General features: G+C 53.8%; 2 protein-coding genes across 2 annotated transcripts in view; one reads left to right on the top strand and one right to left on the bottom strand.

Moving 5' to 3' along the window:
* LOC116952110 (sal-like protein 1) overlaps positions 1–13239 on the top strand; it is a 106067-nt gene that overhangs the window by 10700 nt on the left and 82128 nt on the right. The window lies entirely within an intron of this gene.
* LOC142930928 (uncharacterized) lies at positions 1360–4576 on the bottom strand. Its single transcript, XM_076074113.1, has one exon. It carries the CDS (start codon positions 4162–4164, stop codon positions 1360–1362), a length of 2805 nt encoding a protein of 934 aa, XP_075930228.1. The 5' UTR covers positions 4165–4576.

Here is a 13239-nt window from a genome sequence, read left to right as displayed (position 1 = left end):
GTGCAGGGGTGCCCCAACAGTCTGTTCAGGCTATACGTGGGCGGTTAGGGGGTGGGGTGGGGGGGAGAATCTCTGTCGTCGTTGTGATCTTTCTGGCGGTGTCTCGCACGCTCGCTACGCAGCTCGAGCGAGCGAGCCCCGTGGGTGGGGAGGGAGCCGCCCGCTGCGAGCGAGCTCCGAGGGAGGGGAGGGAGTCCAGGGGTGACGGCGCCGTGCGAGCCTCCAAGCGGCGATTGCTTCCCACCGGACGCGAGAGGGACGCGGAGGAGGCGAGGCGTCAGGGCGCGCGCGAGTGGTGAGCTCGTCTGCGAGAGGGAGACGATCGCGATAGTGGTGGTGATGATGGTGGTGGTGATGGTGGTGGTGGTGATGGTGGTAGAGATGGTGGTGGTAGTGGTGGTAGTGATGATGGTGGTGGTGGTAGTGATGATGGTGGTGATGGTGGTAGTGATGATGGTGGTGGTGGTAGTGATGATGGTGGTGGTGATGGTGGTGGTGATGATGGTGGTAGTGATGGTGGTCGTGATGGTGGTGGTGGTGATGGTGGTAGTGATGATGGTGGTAGTGATGGTGGTCGTGATGGTGGTGGTGGTGATGGTGGTAGTGATGATGGTGGTGGTGGTGATGGTGGTAGTGGTGATGATGATGGTGGTAGTGGTGATGATGGTGGTGGTGATGGTTGTAGTGGTGATGATAGTGGTGGTGATGATGATGGTGGTAGTGGTGATGATGATGGTGGTAGTGGTGATGATGGTGGTGGTGATGGTTGTAGTGGTGATGATGGTGGTGGTGATGGTGATGGTTGTAGTGATGATGGTGGTGGTGATGGTGATGGTTGTAGTGATGATGATGGTGGTGGTGATGGTTGTAGTGGTGATGATGATGGTGGTAGTGGTGATGATGGTGGTGGTGATGGTTGTAGTGGTGATGATGGTGGTGGTGATGGTGATGGTTGTAGTGATGATGGTGGTGGTGATGGTGATGGTTGTAGTGATGATGGTGGTGCTAGTGGTTGTAGTGATGATGATGATGGTGGTGGTGATGGTTGTAGTGATGATGATAGTGGTTGTAGTGGTGATGATGGTGGTGGTGCTAGTGATGATAGTGGTTGTAGTGATGATGATGGTGGTGGTGCTAGTGATGATAGTGGTTGTAGTGGTGATGATGGTGGTGATGATGGTGGTTGTAGTGGTGATGATGGTGGTGATGATGGTGGTTGTAGTGATGATGATGGTGGTGGTGATGGTGATGGTTGTAATGATGATGATGGTGGTGGTGCTAGTGATGATGATGGTGGTTGTAATGATGATGATGGTGGTGGTGATGGTGATGGTTGTAATGATGATGATGGTGGTGGTGCTAGTGATGATGATGGTGGTTGTAATGATGATGATGATGATGGTGGTGGTGATGGTTGTAGTGGTGATGATGGTGGTGGTGATGATGATGGTGGTAGTGGTGATGATGATGGTGGTGGTAGTGATGATGGTGGTGGTAGTGATGATGGTGGTGGTAGTAATGATGATGGTGGTGGTGATGGTGGTAGTGGTGATGATGATGGTTGTGATGATGATGATGGTGGTGGTGATGCTGCTGGGCAGCTCTCGACGCGATCCGCGCCGTGAGGAGCGCGGCCGCCCTTTCGCTCTCTCCAACCCACGCCGCCGCTCTCCCTGTAAACTCTCTCCCTGTCTCTCTCCCTGTCTCTCTCTCCCTGTCTCTCTCCCTGTAAACTCTCTCCCTGTCTCTCTCCCTGTCTCTCTCCCTGTAAACTCTCTCCCTGTCTCTCTCCCTGTCTCTCTCCCTGTCTCTCTCCCTGTAAAGTCTCTCCCTGTCTCTCTCCCTGTAAACTCTCTCCCTGTCTCTCTCCCTGTCTCTCTCCCTGTAAACTCTCTCCCTGTCTCTCTCCCTGTAAACTCTCTCCCTGTCTCTCTCCCTGTCTCTCTCCCTGTAAACTCTCTCCCTGTCTCTCTCCCTGTCTCTCTCTCCCTGTCTCTCTCCCTGTAAACTCTCTCCCTGTCTCTCTCCCTGTCTCTCTCCCTGTAAACTCTCTCCCTGTCTCTCTCCCTGTCTCTCTCTCCCTGTCTCTCTCCCTGTAAACTCGCTCCCTGTCTCTCTCCATGTAAACTCGCTCCCTGTCTCCCTGTAAAGTCTCTCCCTGTCTCTCTCCCTGTAAACTCTCGCCCTGTCTCTCTCCCTGTAAACTCGCTCCCTGTCGCTCTCTCTGTAAACTCTCTCCCTGTCGCTCTCTCTGTAAACTCTCTCCCTGTCTCTCTCCCTGTCTCTCTCTGTAAACTCTCTCCCTGTCTCTCTCCCTGTAAACTCGCTCCCTGTCTCTCTCCCTGTAAACTCTCTCCCTGTCTCTCTCCCTGTAAACTCTCTCCCTGTCTCTCTCCCTGTAAACTCGCTCCCTGTCTCTCTCCCTGTAAACTCTCTCCTTGTCTCTCTCCCTGTAAACTCTCTCCCTGTAAACTCTCTCCCTGTCTCTCTCTCCCTGTCTGTCTCCCTGTAAACTCGCTCCCTGTCTCTCTCTCTCCCTGTAAACTGTCTCCCTGTCTCTCTCCCTGTCTCTTTCCCTGTAAACTCGCTCCCTGTCTCTCTCTCTCTCTGTAAACTCTCTCCCTGTCTCTCTCCCTGTAAACTCGCTCCCTGTCTCCCTGTAAACTCTCTCCCTGTCTCTTTCCCTGTAAACTCGCTCCCTGTCGCTCTCTCTGTAAACTCTCTCCCTGTCTCTCTCCCTGTCTCTCTCTGTAAACTCTCTCTCTGTCTCTCTCCCTGTAAACTCGCTCCCTGTCTCTCCCTGTAAACTCTCTCCCTGTCTCTCTCCCTGTAAACTCGCTCCCTGTCTCTCTCCCTGTAAACTCGCTCCCTGTCTCTCTCCCTGTAAACTCTCTCCCTGTTTCTCTCTCTGTAAACTCTCTCCCTGTCTCTCTCTGTAAACTCGCTCCCTGTCTCTCTCTCTGTAAACTCGCACCCTGTCTCTCTCTCTGTAAACTCGCTCCCTGTCTCTCTCTGTAAACTCTCTCCCTGTCTCTCTCCATGTAAACTCGCTCCCTGTCTCTCTGTAAACTCGCTCCCTGTCTCTCTCCCTGTAAACTCGCTCCCTGTCTCTCTCCCTGTAAACCTTCTCCCTGTCTCTCTCCCTGTAAACTCGCTCCCTGTCTCTCTCCCTGTGAACTCGCTCCCTGTCTCTCTCCCTGTAAACTCGCTCCCTGTCTCCCTGTAAACTCGCTCCCTGTCTCTCTCCCTGTAAACTCGCTCCCTGTCTCTCTCCCTGTAAACTCGCTCCCAGTCTCTCTCCCTGTAAACTCGCTCCCTGTCTCTCTCCCTGTAAACTCTCTCCCTGTAAACTCTCTCCCTGTCTCTCTCCCTGTGAACTCGCTCCCTGTCTCTCTCCCTGTAAACTCGCTCCCTGTCTCTCCCTGTAAACTCGCTCCCTGTCTCCCTGTAAACTCGCTCCCTGTCTCTCTCCCTGTAAACTCTCTCCCTGTCTCTCTCTCTGTAAACTCTCTCCCCGTCTCTCTCTGTAAACTCGCTCCCTGTCTCTCTCTGTAAACTCGCTCCCTGTCTCTCTGTAAACTCTCTCCCTGTCTCTCTCCATGTAAACTCGCTCCCTGTCTCTCTGTAAACTCGCTCCCTGTCTCTCTCCCTGTAAACTCGCTCCCTGTCTCTCTGTAAAATCGCTCCCTGTCTCTCTCCCAGTAAACTCTCCCTGTCTCTCTCCCTGTAAACTCGCTCCCTGTCTCTCTCCCTGTAAACTCTCTCCCTGTCTGTCTCTCCCTGTAAACTCTCTCCCTGTCTCTCTCCCTGTAAACTCGCTCCCTGTCTCTCTCCCTGTAAACTCGCTCCCTGTCTCTCTGTAAACTCTCTCCCTGTCTCTCTCCCTGTAAACTCGCTCCCTGTCTCTCTGTAAACTCGCTCCCTGTCTCTCTCCCTGTAAACTCGCTCCCTGTCTCTCTCCCTGTCTCTCCCTGTAAACTCTCTCCCTGTCTCTCTCCCTGTAAACTCGCTCCCTGTCTCTCTGTAAACTCTCTCCCTGTCTCTCTCCCTGTAAACTCGCTCCCTGTCTCTCTGTAAACTCGCTCCCTGTCTCTCTCCCTGTAAACTCGCTCCCTGTCTCTCTCCCTGTCTCTCCCTGTAAACTCTCTCCCTGTCTCTCTCCATGTAAACTCGCTCCCTGTATCCCTGTAAACTCGCTCCCTGTCTCTCTCCCTGTAAACTCTCTCCCTGTCTCTCTCTCTGTAAACTCTCTCCCTGTCTCTCTCTCTCTGTAAACTCGCTCGCTGTCTCTCTCCCTGTAAACTCGCTCGCTGTCTCTCTCCCTGTAAACTCGCTCCCTGTCTCTCTCCCTGTAAACTCGCTCCCTGTCTCTCTCCCTGTAAACTCGCTCCCAGTCTCTCTCCCTGTAAACTCGCTCCCAGTCTCTCTCCCTGTAAAATCGCTCCCTGTCTCCCTGTAAACTCGCTCCCTGTCTCTCTCCCTGTAAACTCTCTCCCTGTCTCCCTGTGAACTCGCTCCCTGTCTCTCTCCCTGTAAACTCGCTCCCTGTCTCTCTCCCTGTAAACTCTCCCTGTCTCTCTCCCTGTAAACTCGCTCCCAGTCTCTCTCCCTGTAAAATCGCTCGCTGTCTCTCGCGCTCTCTCTGCCCGTCGTGCACGGCATAGCTGCGCGTGCTATGATGAGACGTGGTGCTGTGAACTTGCGCGCGTGAACTGCTGTCCCTGCTGCTGCTACTGTTCCTGCTGCTGCTGTTCCTGCTGCTGCTGTCTCTGCTGCTGTCCCTGCTGCTGCCGCTGCTGCTGTCCCTGCTGCTGTTGCTGCTGTCCCTGCTTTTGCTGCTGTCCCTGCTGCTGCTGCTGTCCCTGCTGCTGCTGCTGTCCCTGCTGCTGCTGTCCCTGCTGCTGCTGTCCCTGCTGCTGCTGTCCCTGCTGCTGCTGTCCCTGCTGCTGTTGCTGCTGTCCCTGCTGCTGCTGTCCCTGCTGCTGCTGTCCCTGCTGCTGTTGCTGCTGTTGCTGCTGCTGCTGTCCCTGCTGCTGCGATACGCGCAGCTTCGGCGGTTATCGGCAGCGGAGATGCCGGAGCAAGGTGGGTGACGAGCTGCTCGGGCGAGTCCGTGGGTGGGTGAGCGACTGGGTGAGCGACTGGGTGAGCGACTGGGTGAGCGACTGGGTGAGCCATTGGAGGGATGAGTCCGTGGGTGAGCGACTGGGTGAGCCATTGGAGGGATGAGTCCGTGGGTGAGCGAGTGAGCGGTGTTTTAAACGAGTGGTCGATTCGGTTGGGCGAGTAGTTGGTGAAGTGAGTGGTTTGGTGAGTGAGTGATTGAGTGAGTTCGTGTCGTGGGTAAATGAGTGCGTGAGCGGTGGTTGAATGCGGTGAGTGGTTGATTGATTGTAAGGGTGTGTGTGTGTGATTGATCCAGTGAGTGATGTTGGTGAGTGAGTGATTGAGTGAATGAGTGATTTAGCGAGTAGGTGAGTGAGTGAGTGGATGAGTTGGGCGGGTGTGTGTGTGTAATTGATCCAGTGAGTGGTTTTTGGTGAGTGAGTGGGTGATTGAGTGAGTGAGTGATTGAGAGAGTCGGTGAGTGAGTGGCTGCGTGGCTGCGTTACATTCCTTGCGAATGTGTGGGCGAGAGGTATCGCGGTGAGCGTTGTGGCGGTGAGCGATGTGAGTGATGTGGCGGTGAGCGTTGTGGCGGTGAGCGTTGTGAGCGTTGTGAGCGATGTGGTGGTGAGTGTTGTGACGGTGAGCGTTGTGGCGGTGAGCGTTGTGGCGGTGAGCGTTGTGGCGGTGAGCGTTGTGAGCGTTGTGGCGGTGAGCGTTGTGGCGGTGAGCGTTGTGGCGGTGAGCGTTGTGGCGGTGAGCGTTGTGAGCGTTGTGGCGGTGAGCGTTGTGAGTGATGTGGCGGTGAGCGTTGTGGCGGTGAGCGTTGTGGCGGTGAGCGTTGTGGCGGTGAGCGATGTGGTGGTGAGCGTTGTGGCGGTGAGCGATGTGGTGGTGAGCGTTGTGGCGGTGAGCGATGTGGCGGTGAGCGATGTGGCGGTGAGCGTTGTGGCGGTGAGCGTTGTGGCGGTGAGCGATGTGGCGGTGAGCGTTGTGGTGGTGAGCGTTGTGGTGGTGAGTGTTGTGGCGGTGAGCGATGTGGTGGTGAGCGTTGTGGCGGTGAGCGTTGTGGCGGTGAGCGTTGTGGTGGTGAGTGTTGTGGCGGTGAGCGTTGTGGCGGTGAGCGATGTGGCGGTGAGCGTTGTGGCGGTGAGCGATGTGGCGGTGAGCGTTGTGGCGGTGAGCGATGTGGTGGTGAGTGGTGCTGCGAGGTGGTGAGGTCGCTGCTCGTTCGAGAGAGAACCGCGCCACGTCCATCGCTCTCGCGACAGACACCCTGCAGAGTGCAGCACGGTGTCTGCAGTGTGCAGCACGGTGTCTGCATCGTGCAGCACGGTGTCTGCATCGTGCAGCACGGTGTCTGCACGGTGCAGCACGGTGTCTGCATCGTGCAGCACGGTGTCTGCACGGTGCAGCACGGTGTCTGCATCGTGCAGCACGGTGTCTGTATCGTGCAGCACGGTGTCTGCACGGTGCAGCACGGTGTCTGCACGGTGCAGCACGGTGTCTGCATCGTGCAGCACGGTGTCTGCACTGTGCAGCACGGTGTCTGTATCGTGCAGCACGGTGTCTGCACGGTGCAGCACGGTGTCTGCTTAGTGCAGCACGGTGTCTGCAGAGTGCAGCACGGTGTCTGCACGGTGCAGCACGGTGTCTGCACTGTACAGCACGGTGTCTGCATCGTGCAGCACGGTGTCTGCATTGTGCAGCACGGTGTCTGCACTGTGCAGCGCGGTGTCTGCAGTATGCAGCACGGTGTCTGCACTGTGCAGCACGGTGTCTGCATCGTGCAGCACGGTGTCTGCACGGTGCAGCACGGTGTCTGCACGGTGCAGCACGGTGTCTGCGTAGTGCAGCGCCGTGTTTGCACTTTGTTTGCCATCGCTCCGTCAATTAGCGCAGTAAGTAAGCGTGCATCGCGATGCTGATGATCGTGGTGACGATGTTGATGATGATGGCGGTGACGATGATGTTGATGATGTTGATGATGATGCCCGTGTAGCGATCCGCCTTGGGCTCAGCGCGCGTGTTGCTCTCCCGATTCGCGAGCGAGGTGGCTAACAGGGGGCACGAAGACAGTACACAGCGTGTCACGTGAACACAAATCACGTGTTGACTCACAGTACACAGCGTGTCACGTGAACACAAACCACGTGTTGACTCACAGTACACAGCCTGTCACGTGAACACCAGTCACGTGTTGACTCACAGTACACAGCGTGTCACGTGAACACAAATCACGTGTTGACTCACAGTACACAGCGTGTCACGTGAACACAAATCACGTGTTGACTCACAGTACACAGCGTGTCACGTGAACACAAACCACGTGTTGACTCACAGTACACAGCGTGTCACGTGAACACAAACCACGTGTTGACTCACAGTACACAGCGTGTCACGTGAACACAAATCACGTGTTGACTCACAGTACACATCGTGTCACGTGAACACAAATCACGTGTTGAATCAGTACACAGCGTGTCGCGTGAACACAAATCACGTGTTGACTCACAGTACCCAGCCTGTCGCGTGAACACAAATCACGTGTTGACTCACAGTACACAGCCTGTCACGTGAACACCAGTCACGTGTTGACTCAGTACACAGCCTGTCACGTGAACACAAACCACGTGTTGACTCACAGTACACAGCCTGTCACGTGAACACCAGTCACGTGTTGACTCACAGTACACAGCCTGTCACGTGAACACAAACCACGTGTTGACTCACAGTACACAGCCTGTCACGTGAACACAAACCACGTGTTGACTCACAGTACACAGCCTGTCACGTGAACACAAATCACGTGTTGACTCACAGTACTCAGCCTGTCACGTGAACACAAATCACGTGTTGACTCACAGTACTCAGCCTGTTACGTGAACACAAATCACGTGTTGACTCACAGTACACAGCGTGTCACGTGGACACAAATCACGTGTTGACTCACAGTACACAGCCTGTCACGTGAACACAAATCACGTGTTGACTCACAGTACACAGTGTATCACGTGGACACAAATCACGTGTTGACTCACAGTACACAGCCTGTCACGTGGACACAAATCACGTGTTGACTCACAGTACACAGCCTGTCACGTGAACAAAAATCACGTGTTGACTCACAGTACTCAGCCTGTCACGTGAACACAAATCACGTGTTGACTCACAGTACTGACCCTGTCACGTGAACACAAATCACGTGTTGACTCACAGTACACAGCGTGTCACGTGAACACAAACCACGTGTTGACTCACAGTACACAGCCTGTCACGTGAACACCAGTCACGTGTTGACTCACAGTACACAGCGTGTCACGTGAACACAAATCACGTGTTGACTCACAGTACACAGCGTGTCACGTGAACACAAATCACGTGTTGACTCACAGTACACAGCGTGTCACGTGAACACAAACCACGTGTTGACTCACAGTACACAGCGTGTCACGTGAACACAAACCACGTGTTGACTCACAGTACACAGCGTGTCACGTGAACACAAATCACGTGTTGACTCACAGTACACATCGTGTCACGTGAACACAAATCACGTGTTGAATCAGTACACAGCGTGTCGCGTGAACACAAATCACGTGTTGACTCACAGTACCCAGCCTGTCGCGTGAACACAAATCACGTGTTGACTCACAGTACACAGCCTGTCACGTGAACACCAGTCACGTGTTGACTCAGTACACAGCCTGTCACGTGAACACAAACCACGTGTTGACTCACAGTACACAGCCTGTCACGTGAACACCAGTCACGTGTTGACTCACAGTACACAGCCTGTCACGTGAACACAAACCACGTGTTGACTCACAGTACACAGCCTGTCACGTGAACACAAACCACGTGTTGACTCACAGTACACAGCCTGTCACGTGAACACAAATCACGTGTTGACTCACAGTACTCAGCCTGTCACGTGAACACAAATCACGTGTTGACTCACAGTACTCAGCCTGTTACGTGAACACAAATCACGTGTTGACTCACAGTACACAGCGTGTCACGTGGACACAAATCACGTGTTGACTCACAGTACACAGCCTGTCACGTGAACACAAATCACGTGTTGACTCACAGTACACAGTGTATCACGTGGACACAAATCACGTGTTGACTCACAGTACACAGCCTGTCACGTGGACACAAATCACGTGTTGACTCACAGTACACAGCCTGTCACGTGAACAAAAATCACGTGTTGACTCACAGTACTCAGCCTGTCACGTGAACACAAATCACGTGTTGACTCACAGTACTGAGCCTGTCACGTGAACACAAATCACGTGTTGACTCACAGTACACAGCCTGTCACGTGAACACAAATCACGTGTTGACTCACAGTACTCAGCCTGTCACGTGAACACAAACCACGTGTTGACTCACACTCAGAACACTGTCGTGTTAACACACACCGGTCGTGTTAACACACACCACGTGTTAACACACACATTCAGTACACAGGCTGTCGTGTTAACACACACCACGTGTTAACACAAACTCAATACACTGTCGTGTTAACACACACTAGTCGTATTAACACACAAACTCAGTACACAGGCTGTCGTGTTAACACACATCAGTCGTGTTAACACACACCACGTGTTAACACATACACTCAGTATACAGGCTGTCGTGTTAACACACACCACGTGTTAACACAAAGTCAATACACTGTCGTGTTAACACACACTAGTCGTGTTAACACACAAACTCAGTACACAGGCTGTCGTGTTAACACACACCAGTCGTGTTAACACACACCACGTGTTAACACACTCAGTACACGTCGTGTTAACACACACCACGCGTTAACACACACACTCAGTACACAGGCTGTCGTGTTAACAATGTGTGCTGAGTGCGTAACTCGTCCACGATGTCTGTGCTGCGTGTGGTTCTGCGTGTACTGACTTTGTAAGTGATTGTCACTGTATGTGTGTGATTGTGTCCGGCTCTAGTTTAACAGCAGAGGTCTCACTCCGAATCAGTCGAGCGGCAATATCTTTTCATCGGTTGCGTAACGCTGTGTGGAAGCTACCTGGTCTGTCGCTCCGCACTAAGCTTCATGTCTTCTCGGCCACGGTCATTCCCTCCCTTCTCTACGCTTGCGAAACGTGGACTCCCCAAATGGAACATTATCGCCGGTTAGAAACATTTAGGCTAGCCATCCTGGGTTTAACCAGGCTGGATTGTGTGAGGAGCTCACAAATCCTTGAAAGATCTGGGCAAGTTCCCATTGATGAGCTCGTCCGGCAGGCAAGGCTGCGTTGGCTGTGTCATGTAGCCCGCATGCCCGGCCACCGCATGCCGAAACAGCTTTTGTTCGGCCGGATCGAGGGGGCTAAACGGGCGCAGCACGGGCTAGAGAAGAGATGGAGTGATGTGGTACAGGAGGACGTGGAGCTGAGTGGACTTGCCGATGACTGGCACCAGCGGTGTCAAGATCGGCCTCTGTGGAGGAGGCTCGTGAAGGACGCTACTGGGCAGTTGGAGGCAGTCGCCCTCCAACAACAACGGAGGGCGGAGAAGCGACGCTCACAACAACGAGCGGAGCGCCGGGTGGCTAAAGCACAGCAGGTTGGCACAGTAGGGGGCAAAGGTGGTGCATCAGCCAGTCGTCTCAGTCAGTCGACCCGTGGCACCTGGGTCTGCCCCGTGACCTCCTGCCAGCGGGCGTTCGACACTTCACGTGGCCTCAAGGTGCACATGGCCTGGCATAAGCGTCGTGGTGACGTCACCGCCACTTAGTGGCGAATGGCGGTTGTTGTTGTGATTGTGTCATTTGTCTGGGATTGTCACTGTGTGTGTGTGATTGTGACTGTGTGTGTGATTGTGACTGTGTGTGTGATTGTGTATGCACGTGTGTTTGTCTTTGCTGTGATTTGTGTGGAGCGGTAGTTATAGTTCGATTCCCGCTCACGGCCAACACCAGTGAGGATTATCTCTGGGCCTCATCTAGGTCGACTCAGCCTCCAATGAGTACCTGGTGCAGTGTGTAAACATCGCCACTGGGGAGACTAGCGCGGCCGGGCGTTTTGCCGGCACTCAATAAATCTGTGCAAGATAACAGCACTTGCCCCAACAGTCTGTTGAAGCTATACGTGATATTTGTGTCTTTGTGCATGTAACTTTACTTGTGATTGTGTATACGACTGCGCGTGTATGTGTGATTGTCCATTATTCGAATAAAAGTTGTTTGGAAAGTCGACAGGACACGTATGGGTGCTTCTAAACACTCAAAATAACTCTAGTACTTACGAACATGATAACTAGTATTCTTCATTCAAATACTGTACATATGCTTAGTAAATGCAGCTGCATGCAACAGTGGCGGGCACCGCGAAATCACGATTGCGATCGCCACAGAGCAGAGAGACGACGACCTTCGTATCACGTGTCAGTGTCACCTTTCAGTGTCACCTGTCAGTGTCACGTGTCTGTGTCACGTGTCACCTGTCTGTGTCAGTGTCACTTGTCAGTGTCACGTGTCTGTGTCAGTGTCACCTGTCTGTATCACCTGTCTGTGTCAGTGTCACGTGTCAGTGTCACGTGTCAGTGTCAGTGTCACCTGTCTGTGTCCCCTGTCAGTGTCAGTGTCACGTGTCAGTGTCACGTGTCTGTGTCACCTGTCTGTGTCCCCTGTTAGTGTCACGTGTCTGTGTCACGTGTCACCTGTCTGTGTCAGTGTCACTTGTCAGTGTCACGTGTCTGTGTCAGTGTCACCTGTCTGTATCACCTGTCTGTGTCAGTGTCACGTGTCAGTGTCACGTGTCAGTGTCACCTGTCTGTGTCCCCTGTCAGTGTCAGTGTCACGTGTCAGTGTCACGTGTCTGTGTCACCTGTCTGTGTCCCCTGTTAGTGTCACGTGTCTGTGTCACGTGTCAGTGTCACCTGTCAGTGTCACCTGTCAGTGTCACGTGTCAGTGTCACGTGTCTGTGTCACGTGTATGTGTCACCTGTCTGTGTCCCCTGTCAGTGTCACGTGTCTGTGTCACCTGTCAGTGTCACCTGTCAGTGTCACGTGTCAGTGTCACCTGTCTGTGTCACGTGTCAGTGTCACGTGTCAGTGTCACGTGTCAGTGTCACCTGTCTGTGTCTGTGTCACCTGTCAGTGTCACCTGTCTGTGTCACCTGTCAGTGTCACCTGTCAGTGTCACGTGTCAGTGTCACCTGTCAGTGTCACCTGTCTGTATCACGTGTCACCTGTTTGTGTCACCTGTCAGTGTCATGTGTCACCTGTCAGTGTCACCTGTCTGTGTCACGTGTCACCTGTCTGTGTCTGTGTCACCTGTCAGTGTCACCTGTCTGTGTCACGTGTCACCTGTCTGTGTCTGTGTCACCTGTCAATGTCACCTGTCAGTGTCACCTGTCTGTGTCACGTGTCACCTGTCTGTGTCTGTGTCACCTGTCAGTGTCACCTGTCAGTATCACCTGTCTGTGTCACGTGTCACCTGTCTGTGTCTGTGTCACCTGTCAGTGTCACCTGTCAGTGTCACCTGTCTGTGTCACGTGTCACCTGTCTGTGTCACGTGTCACCTGTCTGTGTCACCTGTCAGTGTCACCTGTCTGTGTCACGTGTCACCTGTCTGTGTCACCTGTCAGAGTCACCTGTCTGTGTCACGTGTCACCTGTCTATGTCTGTGTCACCTGTCAGTGTCACGTGGCTGTCACCTGTCAGTGTCACCTGTCAGTGTCACGTGTCTGTGTCACCTGTCAGTGTCACCTGTCAGTGTCACGTGTCAGTGTCACCTGTCCGTGTCACGTGGCTGTGTCACTCGCGACGTCGCTCTCTCTTCCCCAGTGCTTCTGATGAACATCCTCGCTCACGCGCCAGGATCAGAATCTGTTTTTGTTGCAGCAGGAGGAATCCGATGACCTACAAAGCTCTCTCTCACAGATGTCCAGTAGGGGCGGGGGTCAGAACGTTACCTGCGTGTTGCCTGTGCCACTCCGCTGCTGGATGAAGGCGTCCTCACGCAGCGTCAGCCGTGGTGGGGGTGGGGTGGGGGGTGGTGGTGGTGGTGCTCGGTGCAGATAGCACTCGGTTACAGATAGCACTCCGTGCAGATAGCACTCCGTGCAGATAGCACTCCGTGCAGGTAGCACTCCGTGCAG

Source organism: Petromyzon marinus, chromosome 45, assembly GCF_048934315.1.
Source record: "Petromyzon marinus isolate PM22_M1 ecotype Great Lakes invasive population chromosome 45, UKy_Petmar_22M1.pri1.0, whole genome shotgun sequence".
NCBI lineage: Eukaryota > Metazoa > Chordata > Hyperoartia > Petromyzontiformes > Petromyzontidae > Petromyzon > Petromyzon marinus.
Note: the sequence above shows the minus strand (reverse complement) of the source record. Positions and strands in the feature narration are given on the sequence as shown.

Bases quoted from the DNA above. Each gene is read 5' to 3' on its own strand.
- LOC142930928 (XM_076074113.1), bottom strand. From the start codon at position 4,164: ATGGAGAGAGACAGGGAGAGAGTTTACAGGGAGAGACAGGGAGAGAGA.